Source organism: Rissa tridactyla, chromosome 3 (genome assembly GCF_028500815.1).
Source record: "Rissa tridactyla isolate bRisTri1 chromosome 3, bRisTri1.patW.cur.20221130, whole genome shotgun sequence".
Taxonomy (NCBI): domain Eukaryota; kingdom Metazoa; phylum Chordata; class Aves; order Charadriiformes; family Laridae; genus Rissa; species Rissa tridactyla.
The window spans coordinates 8,387,567-8,410,263 of NC_071468.1; the positions used below are offsets into that span (position 1 = coordinate 8,387,567).

The 22,697-nt window shown below is 43.5% G+C and overlaps 1 protein-coding gene across 7 annotated transcripts; it reads right to left on the reverse strand.

Annotated features, from left to right (window-relative positions):
• Positions 1 to 187: 187 nt before the first annotated feature.
• Positions 188 to 22,296, reverse strand: NPHP1 (nephrocystin 1). Of its 7 annotated transcripts, none has more exons than XM_054197351.1 (21): positions 22,080 to 22,296; positions 21,926 to 21,990; positions 21,504 to 21,564; positions 20,946 to 21,082; positions 20,357 to 20,561; positions 19,929 to 20,030; positions 18,988 to 19,076; positions 18,469 to 18,511; positions 17,838 to 17,922; positions 17,097 to 17,191; positions 16,311 to 16,439; positions 15,023 to 15,097; positions 14,203 to 14,313; positions 12,388 to 12,470; positions 11,131 to 11,207; positions 10,193 to 10,292; positions 9,676 to 9,788; positions 7,325 to 7,398; positions 3,921 to 3,965; positions 1,796 to 2,114; positions 188 to 412 (listed from the first exon to the last, which is right to left on the reverse strand). In XM_054197351.1, exons 1-20 carry the CDS (start codon positions 22,146 to 22,148, stop codon positions 1,836 to 1,838), a joined length of 2,037 nt encoding a protein of 678 aa, XP_054053326.1. In that variant the 5' UTR covers positions 22,149 to 22,296; the 3' UTR covers positions 188 to 412; positions 1,796 to 1,835. The 7 variants fall into 7 exon arrangements, 5 of the variants coding, with proteins under 5 accessions (XP_054053326.1, XP_054053327.1, XP_054053325.1 ...); XR_008465799.1 differs by lacking the exon at positions 188 to 412 and adding an exon at positions 4,208 to 4,352 and having other exon boundaries at positions 2,077 to 2,114; XM_054197352.1 differs by lacking the exon at positions 188 to 412 and having other exon boundaries at positions 1,762 to 2,114; positions 10,193 to 10,289.
• Positions 22,297 to 22,697: the final 401 nt, after the last annotated feature.

Below are 22,697 nucleotides of genomic sequence, written 5' to 3' on the forward strand. Positions count from 1 at the left end.
AGGCTGGCACCACGCCGCTTCCTCCCGACGAAGGAGCCCTCAGCAGCTCGCTGGTTATTGCAGCTGGCTTTACACACCCTGCTGACAACACTGCCACGGGAGAGCAACGCGACCCCGGCCCCGCCACTGGCACGCAATCAACTCAAGGTCTTCAATGAAAGGGGAAAGAAAAAATTAAAAAAAAAAAAAAAAAATCCTATACCACACTGGGGCAGAAATGTTACCTGCAATCAGTTTTTGTCCTTGGCACTCTTTCAAGCCTGAAATATTTTCACTTCCACTGTTGTTGTTGCCTCCTCCCTTTTCTGTTCAGGTTTCTGCTCCGTGTTCACATCAGACTCCCCCACGCCCACTGGGCACGTCCAGCCTTCAAAAACTTGCAGCCAAACGTTTTTTACAGCAAGTCAACGCACTGGGAAAAGACGGGAGGGCTTGCCCGTGTGCTCCCAGGCACCCATAAAGGTCTAAAGAACGGCTACTGGGACAGCTTTAATTTCTGCCTGCTGGCACGTGCACTTCCAATTCGAGAAGCACACGCTGTATTTTCCAGAGGCCTCTGCCTCACCCCATAAGTCACCCATAACTGGAGGCATAAAAGGCTGAAGGTGGCATTTCTGCCTCACAGCCTAGTGAAGTCATCCTAAGTCAGGCAATAGTCTGCAGCAGGAGGAGGACATTATCCCAGTGAGATATCATATCTCTCTGTTAGGAGTGCCAAGTGATGCCCTAGGAATGTGGCTTCTATGCCAAGCTCTTGGGCAACGCAGAGCAAAGATCAAATCCATGATGTATCTCATTGTTTGAGCCCCTCCTTGGCCAGGGGGAAGCGCTTTGAGGCATTTCTGGAGGCTCCAGCTTACAAACGCTGTCAGCAGGAGCTGGCTTCAGGCTCCGTGCAACGCGCCGTGGTCTTTGAAAGGTCTTGTTTTAAAACACGTCACACCGGACAGAACTAGTGCCTGGCTCAGACTTAAATCCACGTGTGACTTGGTGCCTGCCTACCTCCTCGGACACGGTGGCAACATACCCGCCGCCCCACAGAAAGCATCCAGAGACTCCAGTGCCAAAGAGAAATCAGATGAATAACTTCCCCCTGGGAGCACGCAGCACTGAGGGCCTGTGGTCACAAACTGCTCGGGGAAAAGAAGCCTTTAACATCCTGGTCCACCCGAGGAATAGCCCACAGCTCGTGAGCCTGCCCTAGAAAGTCAGCACAGGGGGAGCTGCCCTGTGGCAAACGCGGCCTGCCCTACCTTCTCACAAGCTTTTATTTGTACTAGGTGGGTCAAGCACATTCCTATGAATAACCCAGCCTTTTCCTGAGTGGGAAAGAAAAAACAGTAAAACAATCTAAATACAGAGCAACCCGCTGTCCACCGGTTGGACAAGAGACAGTCCTTTTTTCCTAACCTGGCTGACCTTGCTCGGCAGCATTCTTAAAGATCCTTGCTATTGCGCTTGCCTGTTCCCAGTCTACTGGTAAACTGTGACAAAGAGTCTTTTATTCACCCTGATTAAAACAAAACTGGAAATTAATTGGAAGCCGCGTGAGAGGAGGGAAGCACTGCCTCAGCATTTGCCCAGCTTCGGCAAAATACAACACTCGATGTGGCTACAACAGGTACCTGTAGCAACAGGCAACCACGGCCTTGCAAAAGGGAAAATTTAAAACGTAATTTCCATTAGTTAAACTGATAAAATAATTTTAGTCCCTCAGAATGTTAACATGTTAATATTCATTAGAATTCAAATAGCACGCAGTTTCTTTTTTGTAAGAATTTATTTAGATCGTTACCGCATTCTTACGTAGCCTGAATTGTTCTTCCATAATCCATTCATACTCCAGGATTGTTTTCCCTCACTTCTCCTAAGAAATCATAAGCCAGCTCTGAGATATCAAAGGGCTTGTGAGTGTTTTCTGACGACAGCAGATACTGAAGCGCACCGTCATTCTCTCGGCTCTTTTTCAAGAAGTCAGCAATCACCTTCCAGCGAGATGCTTCAGACTCTTCCTCAGCCCACTTGTAGTCGGGTAGGAGAGTGGACCGCAGGAGAGGGAAGACAGAGTCGTGGTACACCAGGACAAACAGAGACTTCAGAAATTCTCCATCTCTCTGCAAAGAGTATTTGAAAATACTTCAGTGCAAACTAGGTGGGGTTGCCAAGCACATCTACAGAAGTATTATACACAGGAAAAAAAATAACCAGAAACCAAACAAGAAAACCTTCAGCTAACCCCCAGTTCCTGGGATAACAACAGGAAGAGATCTGACCTTCCTAAACAAACATCAGTTAGCTCGCGTGACCCTCAAACTCCCTGCCAAGAAGTACACTATATAAACTACACACCAACTAACCTGCTCTCCAACCCACCTACTTTTCGAAACGACAAAGAGCGGCGACATGCAGCCAAACGCTGCCAGCGTTACCACAGAACGGCAATCCGTACAATGGTCACCGACAGCCCTTTGCTCACAGGCTATTTCTATTTCTTCCTCAAAGCGCCAGTGTGCGACAACTGGTCCACGCAGCCTCTGCAGGTACAGACTAAGACTGCTTGCCGCAGCTGCCAGGAAGCGCCACATCCTCCCCGCCTTGGAAGCCCAAACTCCACTCGTTTCTCCACTGCCCTAGGCGGAGCGTTGCAACAATCCGACGCTCCTCACGGCACGTGGCTTTTAGCAGGAGGTAAGGCCACACTGTAAGTACTGTTAGTTCACACCTTGACAGGACATTCTGTGCGTGGCGAGAATTACGCCCTCCCCTGTAAAGACCAGTTGGCGAACCCCAGAGATCGAGAATCAGCCTGGTATAATTATGGAACGCTGAAAGATCCCGACCACTTTAACTCGACGAGATTCGTGCGCCTCGTTTTCCACATGCACATAGAAAACCCCCTTTGTGCAAGGAAACGCGGAGAGCACCGCCTCCTGGAAAACACACTGACCACCGAGACTCTTCCAGAAACGCTCCCGACATGAGAGCGCTACGACCAGCATCGAACAGTACGTCTCAGCAGGAGATTTAGCAGCTAAGCGTCATATAACCATGCAAGAAGGAGTAAGAATTCACCAGGCGGCAATCCTACCGTGGGAGTGGCACATGACAAAAATCAGGTAAAACCGGATGGTTCTGGGATACTGAGGAGTTACTAATTCTTTGAGCAGATCCGCTTTCATTTTGGATGAATGGCCTTGAAAGAGCGCTTCTGACTCAACAGCATTATGTTTTCTTTGCATAAATGAGGAGATCTCACGTATCTATTGAGCAGCATACACAACGAATGAGGCATACTGCTCCTGCTCCCAAGTGAAGTGTCTTGGATCAAGAGCCAACGCCTTCCTCATTCAGTTACCTCCAGCTTCTTTTTGTCCAGAGGACAGGAGGTAGGACAAGGTACAGGTAAGCCTGGTGACACGGCCAATCTGGTTCTTCCTCCAGCTGTCTACGCGCCAAAATGGGAGATAACAACTGTCTGACACAGGAAGATTTGCGGAATTTGGGGGTCTTTTTCCTGGCAGACTGTGGGAGGACTGGAGCTCAGAGGTCGGAGGAGAAAAGATTATTTTGTGGGCATACACAGCCCCTTTTGTACCAGTGGAAAGCTTTTACCAGTCAAGTATGGGAAATGCCTCATGAAAGGGAGACACGCTTTGGGTATGAGCCTGTAATAGCTTCCCCTCTAACAACTGTATACAAACACCGACGCAAAAAGTTACAAGTTATTTTCACATTCCTTCTTCTTCTAGTTTACTGTTATAAATATGGGTAAGAAATGTTAAGAACTGCGTTTAGCATATTTACAATTTTCCAAATAAATGTATGGTGAGAAGAAAAGTTAATTACCAGTAACGCTGACAGAAAGCTGCTCGTTTGAATTAGATTGAATACATGTTAAAGAAAAACCTGTGATTTATTACCTTCTCAGATCTCTTCAACGCTCTTTCTCTATCTGCCCAAGCGCTCTAAAATGAAATGAAATGCAAAGTCAAACTGAGATCGGGGAGATCTAAACCAATGAAAAGCTGGACATGAGCTGGCAACGTGCACTCGCAGCCCAGAAGGCCAACCGCATCCTGAGCTGCATCCAAAGAAGCGTGGCCAGTAGGTCAAGGGAGGTGATTCTGCCCCTCTGCTCCGGTGAGACCCCAGCTGTGGTCCCGCGTCCAGCTCTGGAGCCCCCAACGTAAGAAGGACATGGACCTACCTGTTGGAGCAAGTCCAGAGGAGGACCACAAAAACGATGAGAGGGCTGGAGCACCTCTCCTAATGAGGACAGGCTGAGAGAGTTGGGATTGTTCAGCCTGGAGAAGAGAAGGCTCCAGGGACGCCATTCAGTATTTAAAAGGGACCTACAGGAAAGATGGGGACAAACTTTTTAGCAAGGCCTGTTGCAATAGAACAAGGGTAATGGCTTTAAACTGAAAGAGGGAAGGATTTAGACTAGATAGAAGGAAATTTTTTACAAAGAGGGTGGTGAAACACCGGAACAGGCTGCCCAGAGAGGTGGTGGAGGCCCCATCCCTGGAAGCATTCAAGGTCAGGTTGGACGGGGCTTTGAGCAACCTGATCTAGTTGAAGATGTCCCTGCTCATTGCAGGGGGGGGCCTTCAAAGGTCCCTTCCAACCCAAACTATTCTATGATTCTATCACTCTATGACTCTATAATTACATTTTTAAGTGCAAAACATTTCTCTTGCTGAAATCCCACAGTAGTTTAAGCTCCTCGTGCAGTCCCACTTTCCTCACACTCCCTTGTGCCAGTTTTAGTTGATTTAACAGATTTACAGATGCAAGGCTTTAGAGACTTGCAGTTATCAGAGCCATATAAATGAAATCAAGGGGATACACTTTTCAGGAAAAAAAATAATCAATCACAACCGAGGCTGATTTTTTTCCACCCTAAAAGCATGGAGAAATACAGCCCAAAGCCTGACAGTTCTAACAGTAGTGTCCTTCAGGCATAAGTAACTCAGCCGTTGTCATCTGGTACTTCGACACCTGTGAGGGACCGCAGTGTAAATATGGTGAGCACTGTCCTGCCAGTTGGAAGCTAAGGTCAGCTCCTGCCTGTCACAAAAGCAGCGCCGTCCAAGAAGCCAGACAAAGACCGAGACAGCTAATCCACCGGAGCACTTTCTTCCTGTGGCTAGCAGCGCTCACACTATCCCATTTATGTCTTTGCATCCCTTCTCTGTGTATTCAAGCGTTCTCTTGCGATTTTGAAGGCACTAAGACACAAGAGATCTGGACATACTTGAAACAGATATAACTTTTCTGATGCTTGGCTCTTCCATTTATCTTTTCACAGGATAAAAAAAAAAAAGCTCAAATTTTGCAAACTATTTGGAAATCCTGACACGTCAGATGGAATTAAATGTCATAGAATCATAGAATGTGTTGGGTTGGAAGGGACCTTTGAAGGTCATCTAGTCCAACCCCCCGGCAGTAAGCAGGGAATAGATCAGGTTGCTCAGAGCCTCATCAACCCTGGCCTTGAATGTCTCCAGGGATGGGGCCTCCACCACCTCTCTGGGCAACCTGGGCCAGTGCCTCACCACCCTCACTGTAAAGAACTTCTTCCAAATGTCTAATCTAAACCTGCCCTGCTCTAGTTTAAAGCCATTGCCCCTCGTCCTATCGCTACATGCCCTTGCAAACAGCCCCTCCCCAGCTTTCCTGTAGGCCCCCTCCAGGTACTGGAAGGCTGCTATAAGGTCTCCCCGGAGCCTTCTCTTCTCCAGGCTGAACAACCCCAACTCTCTCAGCCTGTCCTCATAGCAGAGGTGCTCCAGTCCTTTGACCATCGTGGCCCTCCTCTGGACCCGCTCCGACAGGTCCATGTCCTTCTTGTGCTGAGGGCTCCAGAGCTGGACACAGCACTCCAGGTGGGGTCTCACGAGAGCAGAGCAGAGGGGGAGAATCACCTCCCTGGACCTGCTGGCCACGCTTCTTTTGATGCGGCCCAGGATGCAATTGGCCTTCTGGGCTGCAAGCACACATTGTTGGCTCATGTCCAGCCTTTCACGCACCAGTACCCCCAAGTCCTTTTCTGCAGGGCTGCTCTCTGTCACATCATCCCCCAGCCTGTATTGATAACGAGGGTTGTCCCGACCCAAGTGTAGGACCTTGCACTTGGCCTGGTTGAACTTCATGAGGTTTGCTCGCGCCCACCTCTCCATCTCGTCCAGGTCCCTCTGGATGACATCCCGTCCCTCTGGCACATCAACCGCACCACTCAGCTTGGTGTCATCGGCAAACTTGCTGAGGGTGCACTTGATCCCACTGTCTATGTCACTGATGAAGATATTAAACAGCACCGGTCCCAGTACGGACCCCTGAGGGACACCACGTGTCACCCCTCTCCATCTGGACATCAAGCCATTGACCACTACCCTCTGGATGCGACCATCCAGCCACTTCCTTATCCACCATCCGTATCTCTGCAACTTAGAGAGAAGGATGTTGTGGGGGACCGTGTCAAAGGCCTTGCAGAAGTCCAGACAGATGGCATCCGTAGCTCTCCCCTTGTCCACTGATGTAGTCACTCCATTGTAGAAAGCCACTAGGTTGGTCAGGCAGGACTTGCCCCTTGTGAAGCCATGCTGGCTGTCTCAAATCACCTCCCTGTCCTCCATGTGCCTTAGCATAGCTTCTAGGAGGATCTGTTCCATGATCATCTCAGGCAAAGAGGTGAGGCTGACAGGTCAGTAGTTCCCAGGGTCCTCCTTTCTACCCTTTTTAAAAATGGATGTAATGTTTCCCTTCTTCCATTCACCAGGGACTTCACCTGACTGCCATGACTTTTCAGATATCATGGAGAGTGGCTTGGCAACTACATCAGGACTCTGAGGTGCATCTCATCAGGTCCCATGGACTCGTGTATGTTCAGGTTCCTCAGGTGGTCACAAACCTTGTCTTCGCTTACAGTGGGAGGGACTTTGTCCCGCAGGTCCCTGTCTTGCGGTCTTTCAACTCATGAGGCATGAGGAGAGAGGCTGGCAGTGAAGACTGAGGCAAAAAAGTTGTTGAGAACCTCAGCCTTCTCCTCATCTGTTACCAGTTTGCCATTCTTGCTCATCGGGGGGTACACTTTCTTTAAGCTTCCTTTTCTGGTTGACATACCTGTAGAAGCCCTTCTTGTTATTCTTAGCATCCCTTGCCAAGTCCAGCACCTTGGCCTTCTCAACCTCATCCCTACGTAACGGGGCAGCATCCCTATACTGTTCCCAGGATACCTGATCCTGCTTGAACTGCCTGTGCAGTTCCTTCTTGCCTTTTAGTTTGACCAGCAGGTCCCAACTCAGTGATCTAGGTAACATACCCGAAGTGCATCCATCAGGTCTGGTTGATCCATGAGTTGAGGGAAAGTTGCTAAAATAGGATTACAGATTAAATCTGAAACAGAAAACAAACACATTCAAGGCTAAGATAAAAAAATGGATGGTTTTCAAGGTATCAACACATCAAGGTATTCAGCACATCCCCTCCCCTCAGAATATTTCAAAGGGAAAATGAGCTGTAATAGTACTCCAGAGCAGCAGGGAAGGTCGAAATCTAGCTCCTGCATTCTCTGACTGTGGCAAACTCTCAGTGGCTGAGCAACAGTTAACCTGAGAGAGGAGAGACAGGCAAAAACCCACTGCAGGTTTATTAGGAGGAGCCAGCAAGCAAGAGACCTTACTGATTTAATCTAAAGGTAGACTGAGGTGTTTTTCCTCATTTCTACACCTGTATTTTTTATAAACATCTGAAATTGTGCTACCTGATGTGTATGTTGTGACTAAACACATTTTCATTGTACCTTAATCTGGCTTGTGTTAGGCGTGATTTTAAGATAACGGGGCAAGTGGCAGGAATCAACGCGCTCTGTTAGAAAGCACAGCAAATCTTGAGCCCCAGTGGTGTAGGGGTCCTGTCGTTATTTTAATTAATGAGGTTGTGGCTAAGATTACAAGAGTGCTACAAGTGACACGTAGAAGAATTTTGGTTGAAGTGTTTTCTTTCTCTTGTGACTTTAAATATTTAATGTACACCGTTGTTTCTTCATGCTGAAGTTGATGGAAAGTTTAGTAAACACTAACCATTTACTAGTAACAAAACATTTAACAGAAGCAAGCCAGAACTGATCATTTTTGTGAAATAGACCAGACATTTTAAGTTGCCTATTTCTAAAGTGATAGTTGATTTTGAAATAAGAGAAATCTTCTTTTGTTACACTAAAAAAAAAGTAGAAAATGGCTACCAGAACAACTGCTGAAATGCTGGGGTAAAGCCTTTAAATCATTCCAAATGAAATCTGAATCCAAATGGATGCAGTTTAACTTCAGGAGAGGTCACTGGTGTCCTACATTATAATGATCAAATCAAGTAACTACGGCAGTTCTCAACTGACCTTTAATAACTAAGCACTTTCAGTTTCCCTATGATAAGTTTATTACAGAAAGCATTAATTTATGAAAGGGTCAGACTTTCAGATACCAAAATCAGTATACCCAGAATGTATATTGAAGTTCAAGAAAATCAGGAAGGGAATTAAATTCTGAGCACCTTTGAAAGAGGAACCTGTAATTCAGATGCCCAAGCATGGCTAAAGACTAAGTTAAAAACGTTAATAAGTGCACAAGCAGATTTATGTGCCATAGGAACAGATGATACATAATTCAGTCTGGAGAAGAGATGGGAGAAAATACAGGAAAATCACTTTGCAGTAGCAATATAAATTCACCGGTAGTACAGTTGAGAAATGTAGTTTTTCCATATTTCAAATTGATTTTAAAATGGAGAAGACTATAAACTATTACAGTTCCATTGAAGGAAAGATGTGTAAAGAAACAGGAAAGATACGGAATTGCAAAACCAGAGCAAGATGCTGAGTTCTAAAACCAGAACTCTTCCACTTCCGTCTCTCCCTGCTGCATTAGCCAATAAGTAAATAATAATTAAAAAAAAATAAAGAGGATGACTTAGCCTCAATGACAAAAACATCTGCCTAATCTCTTCTATAACTCAGAGAACATGCAGACACTAGAAATGAATGAGTAAACCCGTGTGTGTGTGTCTAATCTCTCATTGCATGGGAGGTGAAACCAAAACATTTCTCTTCCACATAATCCTTTATCTTTATTTGCTTTTTATTTATTTTTATTCAGTTAGAAATAACCCATTACCTATCCACATAGGCTTTTTTAATGAGAATTTCACTGAAATAACTTCATTCATACTTCACAGAAACCAAAACCATTCTTGTGGGTTTTGCACTCTGCGAGGCGAACCGATGTCAAACAGGGCAACACATTAGGTACGAGCTGAAATATTACTAGTTTGAAATGCAAACACATCGAGTGGTGGTGTTCACAGCAAGAGGCTGTTCTCTTTTATCAACAGGGACAACAGCTTTCTGTTTGTCCCCACACCACCTACACACTGAAAGTTAAAGCACTGAAATCCTGTGCACAGGGAGCGTGACTTCCTAACCTTGTGAGGTGGTAGGTCAGTGCCAGCAATATCAGGGAACCAAATTCTGTAGTACCCTGTATCAGCGAGTTGCTCCTGCAGACTCCTGCCTTCTCTTATAAATGGGAGACTCTGGAGAGAGTCATTCTCTTTAGGAATCTGATCTTTCTCCAGCACACCCTCCATTACGGAGTTCTTCTCCACAACAGCAATTCTTACCTGTACTTTGCATGCTTATTCTGTCTTTCAGGAGCGCATCACCAAGTATTTGTCGATAAAATATCAAGAGATGGATGCAGCACATACTGCCAATTAACGTTTCTGGTAGCAAACTATTGGGAAAACAAACAACACGCAGTTGAGAGTTTTATTCAAAACTGCTCCTACGAAGCATTGTTCAGCAATACTTGAGGGTAATGACAGCTTCACAGAGCAAATTATTAGCTCATATTGGCATCTCCATGAATCTGTCAAAGCTTTTGAAGGTGCCCATTGCTACAGCCACAACAGACAGACTCCTGCTGCTCAGCTTTCAATCTTATCTAAACTTAAAGACTTTTTGTTTTCAACAAACTAGCTCTAAGTGTCAAACAGAGATCGAGTACAATATGCAGGTAATGCGACCCTCAGATTTTTGCACAGTGGTCCAGGGAAGGGGGACACTTCAGATCTCTGGGACCGTTCTGGGCCATCTGAAATACTTTTTAATTTTATGTCAGTACACACAAATACTTACTTCAGGATGTCTTTTGACTGCGCACTTAAAGACCTCAGTTTCACTACAAGCACAGGCTGTTTCTTGAGCGTTATAAACTGATGAAAAACACCACTACCTGCTTTAGAAATAAATACCCGATATGAAATCTGTCATTCTGAAAGAACATTAAAAATTATATTACAAGAATGGACGCTTATAATTTGGCAAGAGATGTTTTGCTAAAACTAGTTTAAGGATGGTCTAAAACCAGGAGGAATTAAACATCTGAAAATACATCAACATATCAGCTGTATCAACATTTTGTTTAACAAAAGCTGTTACCTCTCTCTAGGATGGTGGATTCATAATATGTGTGGAGTAATGTGGAAGTAAGTATCCAAACCCCAAAGGTAACGGCCTTCTATGGCTTGCAGCACGTGTCACTGGCAAATGGATGTTATTACAGCCTCCAGAGGAAAGCCATGGCCACCCTTATTTAAAACACAAGCGGTCTACTGTCTGAACCGACTCTTAGTGAAGCTTTATTCAGCCCCACAGGGAAGAACCAGTACAGATGTTCTGTAGCACATTTATGCACATAAGTTACATGGGATTGATGATATGGGACTTCAACAGCCTGGCTTGGGGGCTCTTTAGACCAGTGTTACTGCTAAGCCTTGTACCATCACCCCATAGCCAATAAGTGTTAAGTGCAGTTAAAGAAAAAATTGAATGCATCAGAAATAATCCTCAACCTGCAGACACAGGAAATTACAGAAACATTCGCACTAGCAGATAGTTCTGAATCCCACTGGCCCTAACAATAAGGTCTCTCTTATGCAAAATGAGAACATACAAAAGAAACCCAGGCCATGGTGACTGAATGCTAATAAGAGCCCTGGCTGAGCCCTGCACGTTGTAAAATAGGTATAGCATTTGTATCATTTAATTTATATAACGTTTAGGAGAGACCATACCTCTTCTTGATATCGATGGGTCAACCTCAATGCCTCTCTCATAGGGAGTACCACCATTTAATAGCAGCTCATACATCCTGTGAAAGAGCAGTGTTGTTAAAATAAAAAGATCTAAGGATATGTGAGAACAGCGCAACTGCTGTCTGAGAAAAAAAGAAGCCAGCTATCTCAAATAAAAGCTGACATGGTCCTTGATGTTATCACTAGTATTTTACACGAAACGGCTACACCTAATTAAGTAACAAAACCTCAAATGATACATTTGAAAGTTGTATTATATTGGGAAACTAGTTCATTATTTTAAAATAAATTAGCAACGTTGTTTTCCACATGACTCCAATATTTTTCTTATACGAAGCTTAGCAATTGTTTCACTAAAATGTTTCTGCGGAGTCATCACTTATGTAGCAAATTTTAGATATGGAAGATTTAAAATGTTGAAGAATAATGTAATCCCAGTTCTGTCAAGAGTAAGTCACTGTTGAAGCAAGCATGCAACTTCACTTTGTAGATACCATGTTTAACTTAATGAAATAGCAAAACTGTGTTTGATATCAGATTTAGAAGAGAGAGAACAGAAGAGGTCTCTCGTGGGTATTTTTTTTTTCCCCTGTAATCCATTTTTTTCCCCCTGAATCATTTCTGTAAATTAACAGAAAGCTTTCCTACACTTAATAAAATATAAATACGCACATTTTATCGTTATTTAAGATTGCTGGACCCATGAAGTAATCACAAATCAGCTGCAAAAATATAAGCCCATTCACACTCTCCAAGTGAATGGTAAGAGATTCATTTACAACAACTCTTACGTGCTTCCAAGTCGTAGACACCAATCTCCTAATTTTTACATGAGAAAGGGATATACAGCAAAATGTACATAAAGAAGAGCCAGAATTAAAAAGGACGTTGTCGCTCCCTATTAACTCAGACATTTCCATAGTTTTAAAATTCCACTGAAGAATATTTTTAAACACATACTAGCTTGCAACATTTCAAACCTGAACGTTGGGTCCAGGGAGCACTTTTCCCACACAAACTTAGTCGAACATAACACTGGGTGTGGGAGAAGGACGAGCATTCTCACTAAAAGACCCAGTACAACTTGCACATTAGTCTGGATTACACCTGCCCCTATCAGTGTGTGAGTATGAAATATGAACTTTACTCCTAGCCTAAAATATAGGTATATACAAACATATATAAATACAGAGAGAGAGAGAGAGGAAAGAGAGAAGGAAAACATAATAAACTTACTTGGAAGGAACAGGCATTCCATCAGAAGTAAAGAGCTTCAGAAATGCCCAGCCACAGCTTAGCTCTCCTCTTTCACCTGTTGACTAGAAAAAGAGAGAAACGTAAATAACTCAAGCAGCTAAAACAGAATAAGTAACTGAACCACAAACAATTATTTAGAATAATCACATTAAAATTGTAAAAGCCCCAGATACATGTTAAGCGAACACTGACTATGTCACATTCACAGGTGTTTGAAGATGTTTACCAAACAGCACACACAGTTTTGCTGAAGTTGATCATCCAGGAGCATATTTAAGAGATGAGGATTTATAAAGCCAAGAAATACACATTTAAGGGAAATCTAAGTATATCAAGCTCCTGAAAAAGAAGAAATGTACAGACACAAAGTTAACCCCACCCCCCCAAACCTGCACTATGCTCTAAAGAATGCAGGACAGAAAGGAGGACGGGAAAAAAATATACCCAAAGGATTTACCCATCTGATTCCAGAGACAATGGTTTCCAAGCCAGTGACCCTGTGAAGACAGCTTTATTCATAGTACCAGACAGCTTTATTCATAGTACCAGAGACAGACTCTGGGAAAAGGAGCTGATCCTGCGTGCCAGCCCATCTGTTTCCAGACCCCAAAAGCACTTGTAACAGGTAGGAACTTGTAAGCACTCCACCTTTCATTTAAACTTACTCTATAAACAGAAGCAGACAACTTTGCATAATCTTGACTACTCCAACTAGCATGAGGAGGGCCATTATGCCCCATTGGGTATCTGTGAACCATCACTCACCAACGTGCTCTTCGTCATCAGGACTTATATAGTCCAGTTCCCTACAGATGTACACTCTCTTTATCCCTCTGCACAACAGTTCTGTATCCCCACCACGCTATCAGCATGCCTGTCCTCCACAACTCCACAGGCACTGCACTCTTGCGCCCTAAATTCATACAGGTCTTAGTGAAAGAGAAAATACAGCAACAGTCCCCTTTGCAACTTCTCTAGCCATCTTTTCAGAATTCTGTTGCCCACCATTTAATACCCTGCTTGCTAACTGTTGTGGTTACTCCCCTTTCCATCTTTCACCCACTATTTACTTGATTGCCAAGATTCACCTGAGAAAGACTGCAACCATAATGAAAATGTAAGTGTTGACAAAGAGGCAGCAAGGTGCGAGTCAGTCTTGTAGACAAAATGGCTAAGATCTTCCAAAAAGCCACTGCACCTTCCAAATATTACTGTTTCTTATGCTCCTGCATGTATCTACCTTCTACTACAATAGTTCTTGTGGGCTGTACCATCTATTGCATCACTATCTGCTGTACTTTTCAGAAGCACATCCTAGACGGATAGAATATATCTGTATCAATCACAGCTAGAAACCAGTGTCCTCACTACTTAAACAGTTAAAATTTTGGTTTATAGCCCGGTAGTCTGAAATGAATCACAAAGACAGAAAAAACAATGCAGGAATGAAGAGAGAATTGGTCCTCTGCAGTCACATAACATAAGATCTTTGGCAGACTAACAAAAATTATTTCAGGGTGAGTAAAGGTACATTCATGTCCACCAGTCAGAAAGTCTTTTACTCTCTAAATATTGACTAGAACTAACAGTTCCAAAATCCAACATCTCTCCCCTCCCTCCAAGAAGCCAAAAGAAAGACAATCTTATAAGATATAACCTAGAAAAAGTTCAGCTAAATTTCCATTTGGATCTCTCAGTTCACTGCTGGGATACTGGAGCTTAACATCAAATATGGTTCGCTTTATTTGAACCGCTCTGCCTGGAACAATTTATACTGAAACTTTACACACTTACATTGCGAATATAAGTGATGCCAAGTTCAAATAATATACCAACGTCTGAATACAGGGAGTTGGACCTGACAAAACAGTCACCATCCAGCAAGCTGGGTAAAATGCCCGTTACCTAATACAGAGAGTGGGGGGAAAAAAAGTCAATGTACCTTTTAAAAAAAACTTTGATTTTTAAAGGCCATCAAACACATCACTCATTCACGTAAGAACTCAGACCCAATCCCATAGCATATAAAAGAAAATTATCAGCAGAGAACCAATTTTAATTGAAGCCTTGCTCCCCTTATACTTTATCTTGCCATGAAACACAGTGTGCTACCATAGCATATTATTTGTGTGTGATGACAAGCTATTAAAGAACTTTAGATGTCAAAAAGCACTTAATTCCCTCCAAGAACACAGTAACAACTAGGGTAAAACATGACAACACTGCTGTTAGTGTGGCCGTGCACGGCACCTGAAACATGGAAGCATGTGCTCTTTAATGAAATCAAAGCAAAAGTGGCTCATCTCTTCACTTCTCCATGAACACCATCAAGCATGCACCTGATATCAATTCAAAGTTAACCAGTGCCAGCGCCTGGATCACCAGTCCCTCCTGCTACTTCTTGCCCTCAACTCTCTTCTCCAAAGTGTTTTTGCTAAAACACTTGGTTTAGTTTGAATTCAGGCACTTCAGCAAGTCTTCTCTTTTCTGCATGTTCATTTTGATTGCGGTATGTTTTATTTCAACATGAATACCAGAAGTAATAGATGTAACTAAATAAGAAGCTGTAAATAGCTAGTTACTGGCTATATCACTCTCCGAGTGAGACACCTACCCTTGGAGAAAAGGTCCACGATTGAGGATTTTTAGGTTGCCACGTGGCTCTCACTGTGTGAATGTTACTCAGCACCTAAAATATTGTAAGTGGTGAAAAAAGCTAAGACAAGTTTTTTTTCCGGAAAGCTATGCAGCTTTAAGAAAATGCAGCATTATCCCAGATTAATCCAACAGTGCACACAACAAAGGTAAAATTAATGCTTTCTCTTCAACTTTATCCGATGGTTTCAGTTTAAAGGACTACAGAGGAAATTTTCTCTCAAGTCACAGAGCCCTTTCCAACCGTCCTTGCTTCATATACACCAGTAATAGTCCCTTTGCCTCCAAGAGCGTTCAGTGCAGCAGGAAGAAACCGCCACACCATCAGCATTAGGTTCTGTTATAAAAAGCTGCTTTACACATACACACAAAGGAGCACAGAAGATCGATGGCAGGTGGGGGAATCTGAATACAACCCTGACCCAGCTGTTCCCAGGCCTGTAACAGGAGAAAGATCAGCCCAGAAAAGGCTCATCTCCACAAATAGGAAGGAGCAAAGAGGCACAATGGCAGGTGGGGGAACCGAAATTATGGACTCAGAGAAATGGAGCTCCCGCCCCAGCCCCTCCCAGCGCTGCCCGGGACAGCCATCAGCCCCAGGGGCTGGGTGTGACTACTGTCATGATGAGTCACCAGGAGCGGCTCCCTGGATCACCTTACAGACTGAACGGGGTTACTGCTCAGCGGTATGAGACACTGGTGTGCAGGGGAAGGGCATTTTGGGACTGCACATGACTTACTATAGGATGTTCATGGGAGGAACCAAAGGCAGAAAAAGGGAGGGATAAAGATGCTTTGTGGAATAACAAGGGTGGGAAAAGAGAGGGATAAGTAGGCATGTCTGGCCAAGCCCAGCGCCTGATCAATGCAGTCTGTCCTGTTTTCTCATTAAGCCTCATTCATAACTATTTTTCTGGGTGAACGGGCTCTCTATTCTACATGCAAGTGTATGTACATGCCTAGGTGCCAGCAACTAGCCAGACCACAGGTCACTGGGCGCCTATGTGTCTGTGGTGACTGCAAGTGGGAGAGTGAGGGTACGTATGTCAGTGTGTGATCACGGGAGAGCATCAAGTCAGACTAATTGGAGAGTAAGTTAAGCAGCTTGGGAGGCAGACTGTTTGTGTGTGCGTGTCTCTCTCTATGAGTGAAACAACTGGAGGAGCTGGACGCTGGAGGGACTAGAGCCTGAAAGATCCTGAAACATACACACCTCAAGACTTCTTTTGATAGCCAAACAAACTTACGCGATTGCCATCAAACAGACAGAGTCGAACATGTCTACTGAGAACCTGTATACTGGCTCCTGGGAGAGGAATCATTTTACAGCTACATAAAGTTACAATCAGGGATACTCGAGTTGGTCTAGGATAGATCTGAAATACAACAAAAGAAGAATTAAATCTACAGGCCCCTCTGGCATGTGGTACCAATTTGTGTTTATTTACTGACATGATCAAGTCTAGTGTTTGCTAGACTGGGTTCTTCTAACAACAAAGCTTGTGTAGTATTAGCAGCAGCAAAGTTTCTTCATAAGGGAGAAACTTAACTCTCTTCTAAGAAAATTACTACAAATATTCTTAGTGTGACAGATAGAAGGTCCTATCAAAGTTTGAGAAGAAAGACATATTCTAAAAATGGTGCAAATCAAAACATAATCATTAGCCAAAGTGAAAGAACACAAAATTGGTGATTTCACAGTGCCTAGCAGAAGTTCATGGCTTTAAAATTCAGACTAGTCACCTATGCAGATCTGCTTTAACCCAGACAGGGAAGGAACACACAAACTTAAGCTGAAACACAACTTTTCAAATATACCCAATGTGACAATTTGTACCCATTTTTTGCCTATTAGATAGTAGGATGCAATAACATCTACTCCCTAAGGAGTCTGGATTGACCTCGAAATCTATCATCTGTTTCACAGCCACATTTACCCACCGCTATGAAATATTGCTAGAAATTCACATCTAGAGATTCTGCAATTTCTCTCAAACCAAAAGCATCACAGCTTTCTTACCAGTAATACTCACAGTATTTTTTTCCGAGTTCCACACCAAGTCTTTGAAAGCCAACTGCGATGGAGTAAGTTCAGGCTGCAAAAAGTAACTTGCTCGAAACTGACTGCCTACAACAAGAGTAATTTTAAAAATGCTTAAAACTTTTATGATCTTTATTGCCACAAAACAAATGACACCCAAAATTCAGATGTGACTAAAGTCCATTTGAATATTTGACTGGTCCAAAGAAAACTATGGAGTTATCTTCTACAAGGACTCTTTTAAAAAGGGTACTTTTACTATTTCTAAGTGTCCTGCAGTATTTCACTCCGGAAGCACAGTAATTTTACTAATAAAAAGAGCTATTGACTTGAAATGGTTTTAAACAGAAAGGCTAAGAAAATATGAGATGTCTAATATATTTGATGAAGAGACACCCAAAAGACCTCTGAGAAAAACGGATTAAAAGATTAAAAAAATCATCATTTTCTACAATGTCAACAGTAAGTATCTTCCAAAGAGGAAAATCTTCGAAATCATTAGGAAATTTGTCACTGCCTTCGTGTGGCCAGGATTTCACACAGATAATTTAAAACTTAATTGAAGAAGAAAAAAAAGCCTTTTATACATTATTTGACGGGTCAAATAGAGCCTGTACAGATTACCAATTAAAATTAAGCAATACTGATTTTAGTCCAATAGGCTAGTAATCAGGATAAGAGACTCACCACGGACACTTGAGAATCCTGCACTGCAGTTATGAGAAAACCTTACCTTCTTCTAAGAGCTGGAAAAGTGTGGATGGGCGGAATCCTGCAGGAACCGCTCCTATGGTTGCCAATACTTCTACTTTGTCATTCTATTAAAAACCAACCAACCAACCAGAGATTAGCATTCCTGCTATTGAAAATCTAATCCTATCCTAATTTAGAACTCTCACGCAACCAATATCAGAGAACTGGGGCATCAGTCACCTCTTCTAACCTGAAGCCAGTTAGGCCCATCTCCAGGAACTACTTTTACTCTGTTTCATGTACGGACCCAGCCAGGCTCCCATTTTGTTAAATCCCCCTTCCACTTCAAAGCAGCAGCAGAGCAGCCAGTTACAGAACAAAATCACACCCTTGAAAGAAATGGTGTAGTACTACTGTGGCAAAACAGCAAAAGACATCTCATTTACATCTTCATTCAGACACACGGGCTGGGCTGTAGCCTATTTCTAAAGCATTAGAGGACATTTCTGTAGCATTTCTTGCTACAAAAAACAAGATAGAGATGTTAATTAAAAACATTGGTTTGTACGGTTTGTACTATGACATACAGTGTTTGGTAAAAGGCAAACCTTGTCTACAAAAAAAAATTAACATTACGGTAGATGAATTTGCTATGTAAGAGATACACCTACCTCTGTGATAGCTCTTCTTACAGCACTCCAGTGAGAGCCTTTTCTGGAAGAAAAATAATGTATTTTTTATAAAATATCATCCTTGTGTGGACAAAAATTTAAACACTAAATACAGGTTTGTCTTTGAATACCAGCAGCTTAATAACCATATGTATGTGAAATACTAATAAAGGCATATTTCTAGCCACTAAGACTACCTGATAGACTGTCTCATGAGCTGGCACATAATTTGACATGACTCAGTCGTTCTTTGATTTTATGACAAGAAAAAAAAACAACAACCAAACAAACAACAAACCAAAGCAAAACTCCCCAACAAACATGCACAGGTAAAAATACATCTGCAAGCTGAAAAAGAACACCACAAGTGTCTGGTGTACTGAAAAGAAAAATGCAGTCACAAAGGACCAAATACCCTTGTAAGGTATTCTCACAGCAAGAAATAATTTTAGGATCAGATTTAAGGAGGAGAGGGAATAATAATTTCATACTTATTTGCTTTCACATCACTCCATTTACCTTTTTTTAATTTCAGTTCCATCTGCTGTTTCATCCACCACTTCTATGTGTTCTCCACTTTCCTCTTGGTTTTCTTCTTCATTACAGACCTGTAATTCAGATTCAAAAAGGGAAAGCGCTTGATTTCTTCACAGTTCTGTTCTTAAAAATGCTGCCTCCAACCATAGCACATGTTAGAAGTTTAGAAGAGGAAGTTTTCTGTCTGTAATGACCTATCACTCCAGAGCACTGTAACTGCAGAACGCTGCCCTTAGTTCTGCAGATACAGCAAGGGATTGGAGTATTCCTACAAGTAAGCAAGAGAATGCATTTGCAAAGAGGATTCTTTAAAAAGACAAATACGTCAGCATCATGAAGTAAAAAGCTATCTACTCAGCATGGTCTTTAGCTATGTTGTGAAAAGCTCTGTTCCATCTGATCACTCAATCCAAACTGCGTACCCACATATGTTCACCACAATTGTGCACTGGACATATATGTGCATAAGTACATGAACTAACATGTGTAAGCAACTCTAAAAATGAAAAAAAGAGTTACAAAGCTTTAAAATCCCTTTTTTAAAAAGTTCTTCCGTGTCAAGTTACAAAATACTCCAACATTTACATGGACTCACATTTCATATAAACTATGAAAAGCCTGAATTAGTCCATAGCAGCTTGGAGTCTTCAGAGTTGACCTTTAGTGACAAAGATTATGACTTTCATATTCAAGAAACTTCTCTGCATTTATATGTCGCATCTTCACAAGGCACAAAAACACTGCTTTTGCTAGCTATCTCCATATACATGTATACGAACACAGTGTTATTTCCAAATAACGCAAAACACCACTGTGTCCCCCCATGTAAGTATTACAATCAATTTTATGCAGCTGTATTATCATTAATATATATAAAATATCAGAGTCGAGACAAGGACAGAAGAAGGTTGCAGCACACTAACCACAAGATAGGTTCTAGGAACGAGGCCTCTCTCCCCTTTTGAGTTTTCAGCTACCCACCAGCCATCCGCTTTCTTGTCATGGATGAGTAGGACTTCACCTTTCTTTGCCATTAGAAGGAGAGAGAGAGAGAGAGAGAGAGAGAGACAAAAGACAACCAAATATTTCAAAACGGCTCCAGGCACAATTTAAAAAAAAAACACAAAAGCTTAATTTTTCACACAACGGAGATCACAAACTACCGCAACAGACCGTGCCACAACTGAAGTTGGCAAAAGGACACTGGACTCCACCAAGCCAAATGTACATCGGGAAAAGCCGTTTCTCCCTAAATCCCTCAAGGAATCCCAGAAGCATAGGATTTAATTATAGTTATTGCTTAATACAGAATGATTTGCAGCCAAAAAAACTTTAATAGAGACATATTTACCATAAATGTGAGATCCCCTTCCTGCTGGGCATTAAAATTTCCAACTGCAATACATTCTTTAACATTTGGATCATCCAACAATTTATCCTCCTCATCATCATCTGCTTCTTCACTGTCTTCCTCCTCACTACTTTCTTCATCTTCACTCTCATCCTCTTCTTCATTTTCATCTTCTGTTTGAGGATCTTTCTGATGTTCCTCATCCCTACCCAAAATAAATCACTGTAAAGCCTTGCAATATGGGTTTCTCTGCAAGGACGTTACCCAGATACAGAATTTTCATTCCTGTGTTTTACTCTCTGTCATGATCTGAAAAAACTCCAAAATCCCAATGATGTTTCCTCCCTAAGCCTACAGACCACATTGCATCCTCTCCCATTAACCAACACCTGCAGAAAATTCGAGCCAGTCGTTCACGATTGCATCAAGAAAACAAGCCCCATAAGAGCTGACCCTTCAGTACTTCTTTTTAAAATGTATGCTAAGATAATAAAGGGGATTGACCAAAAATTTTTTCAGGGTACTTTTCAACCGTACACGTACAATTCTATAAAAGTGCAGACTGTATTTGTTTGTTTAAGCTACTTACACTGCATAATTCGTAGTCACATTATCCTGATCCAAGACAAGAACAAGTTTCTGCAGTTGCTGAGAGAGTTTTAGCAGTAGCTTTTCTTCTTCTTCTTTCCTCTGATTATAATTCCCCACAGGTGCAGGCTCATCAGCCTGAGAAGGAAGAACACAACAAATTGCTCAAAGAATCAAAGGAACTTAAAGTTCCCTTATAAGGTTAGTTTTCCACACATCTTATGAGCTTTCACCTTCCTGGGCTGCTGTCACTCCCTGATTAGTGATATCTTTTTTGCCCTTTTACTCTGCCAAAATGAAATTTTGTGTTAAATTTCAAATCTGCATTCTCTGCTTCCAATGCACTGCATTGGGTTGATAAACATTTTAAGCACGGAACTTGTACACAATAAAGCACTAAAAATATGCTTTAAAATAATATAAATGGATCTCAGAGATCCCAATCAGGGGTTGCGCAGTGCTAGGCGTTGCTCTTGTCCCGAGGCATCTAAAATCGAAGGAGGCGCTCTCTGGGATACATTTTGAAGAAAATCATAAACGAATTTGTCTCCACACTTACTTTTTTCAAATCATGAAGGGCATTTGTATTCTCATCCACCAATTTCTTCAGCTGTATACATCTGCATTGAAAGCAGGACAGATAGATAGCATTACCTTAAAATTCTGGTAGGTGGGTGACCCAAATCATGCATGCTTACTGAAATGTGTAAATTTACATACGCAGACCTTCACCCGGCTCTGTGTGCATGCTGCTTGACAAATACAGATACAAGCTCAAACGATAGTTTAGCTGGTTATTCCCTACGATGGGCAGGTTCCCACTTAAAAGTGCTTCAGCCCTTGAGGGCTTGGGAAGCCGCTAGCCTGTTGCTTCCGTCTGGGAAACAGGCAGGTGAGAAGGGGCAGGTGAGAGATCTGTACAATTAGGAGAAATATGGAAAGTCGTACAGGGAACCGTCTGCTCCTTCCTCTTCTCCTCACCTCTGCGAAAGAGCCTTCCGCTGCCCGGGGGCCGGGGCCGCGCTCTCCGCCCGCAGCGCCTCCACCTGCAACACAGGACAGGCGCCGTCAGCCGGCGCAGCCCCGCCGCCCCGCGCCCCAAGCCGGGCTGAGCCGGCCCGTCCGCCCCTGGTACCTGGGCCTGCAGCTCCCGGCTCCGGCGCTGCACCCGCTGCAACGGGCCCCGCGCCCGCCGCCCTGACATGGTCGCTAGGCAACGGCGGCGTCGCGTGATGTCGTCACTTCCGGGGCGCGCGACACACCGGAAGCTGTATGCCGCCCGCCTGAGGGAGAAGCGAGGGTTGCGCAGCCTCCGTCCCCGGGGATCGCCGGTCCGGGCTGGCCCCGCCGCGAGGGTCACCCGCCACACTCCGCTTTTGGCTGCGGGTCGGAGCCAGGAGGGCCTCACCCGGCCCTGACCCACTGCTCGGGCAGGCCTGGCCTGGGGACTGACAGACAGACAGCCTGCAGCCCGCCGCAGGTAAATCTCTTCCTGCCCTCCCCGGGGCACCCTGTAAGACTGCAGTCACTTTCCAGCTTGTGGTGGAAACCGTGCCCGAGGCGCACGGTTCGCACTTACGGGCTCCCCTCGCCCCGACAAATGGCGCATAGATAAGGCCACGATGTGGCATCGGCAGCAGTATGGACACCCCTGCTTCCAAGCCTCTGCCTATCTTAAGGTCAAAAACACCAAAGGGCACACCGTGGAAAAGTACAATGCTGGTTAAGTAGGTATAACTTAGACAGCAGCTGT

Excerpts from the sequence above, each read along its gene's own strand:
- NPHP1 (XM_054197351.1), bottom strand. The coding sequence starts at position 22,148 with ATGTCAGGGCGGCGGGCGCGGGGCCCGTTGCAGCGGGTGCAGCGCCGG. Across the intron at positions 21,991-22,079 it reads GCCGGGAGCTGCAGGCCCAG|GTGGAGGCGCTGCGGGCGGA; the intron begins GTACCAGGGGCG and ends CCTGTGTTGCAG. Across the intron at positions 21,565-21,925 it reads CGGAAGGCTCTTTCGCAGAG|ATGTATACAGCTGAAGAAAT; the intron begins GTGAGGAGAAGA and ends CTTTCAATGCAG.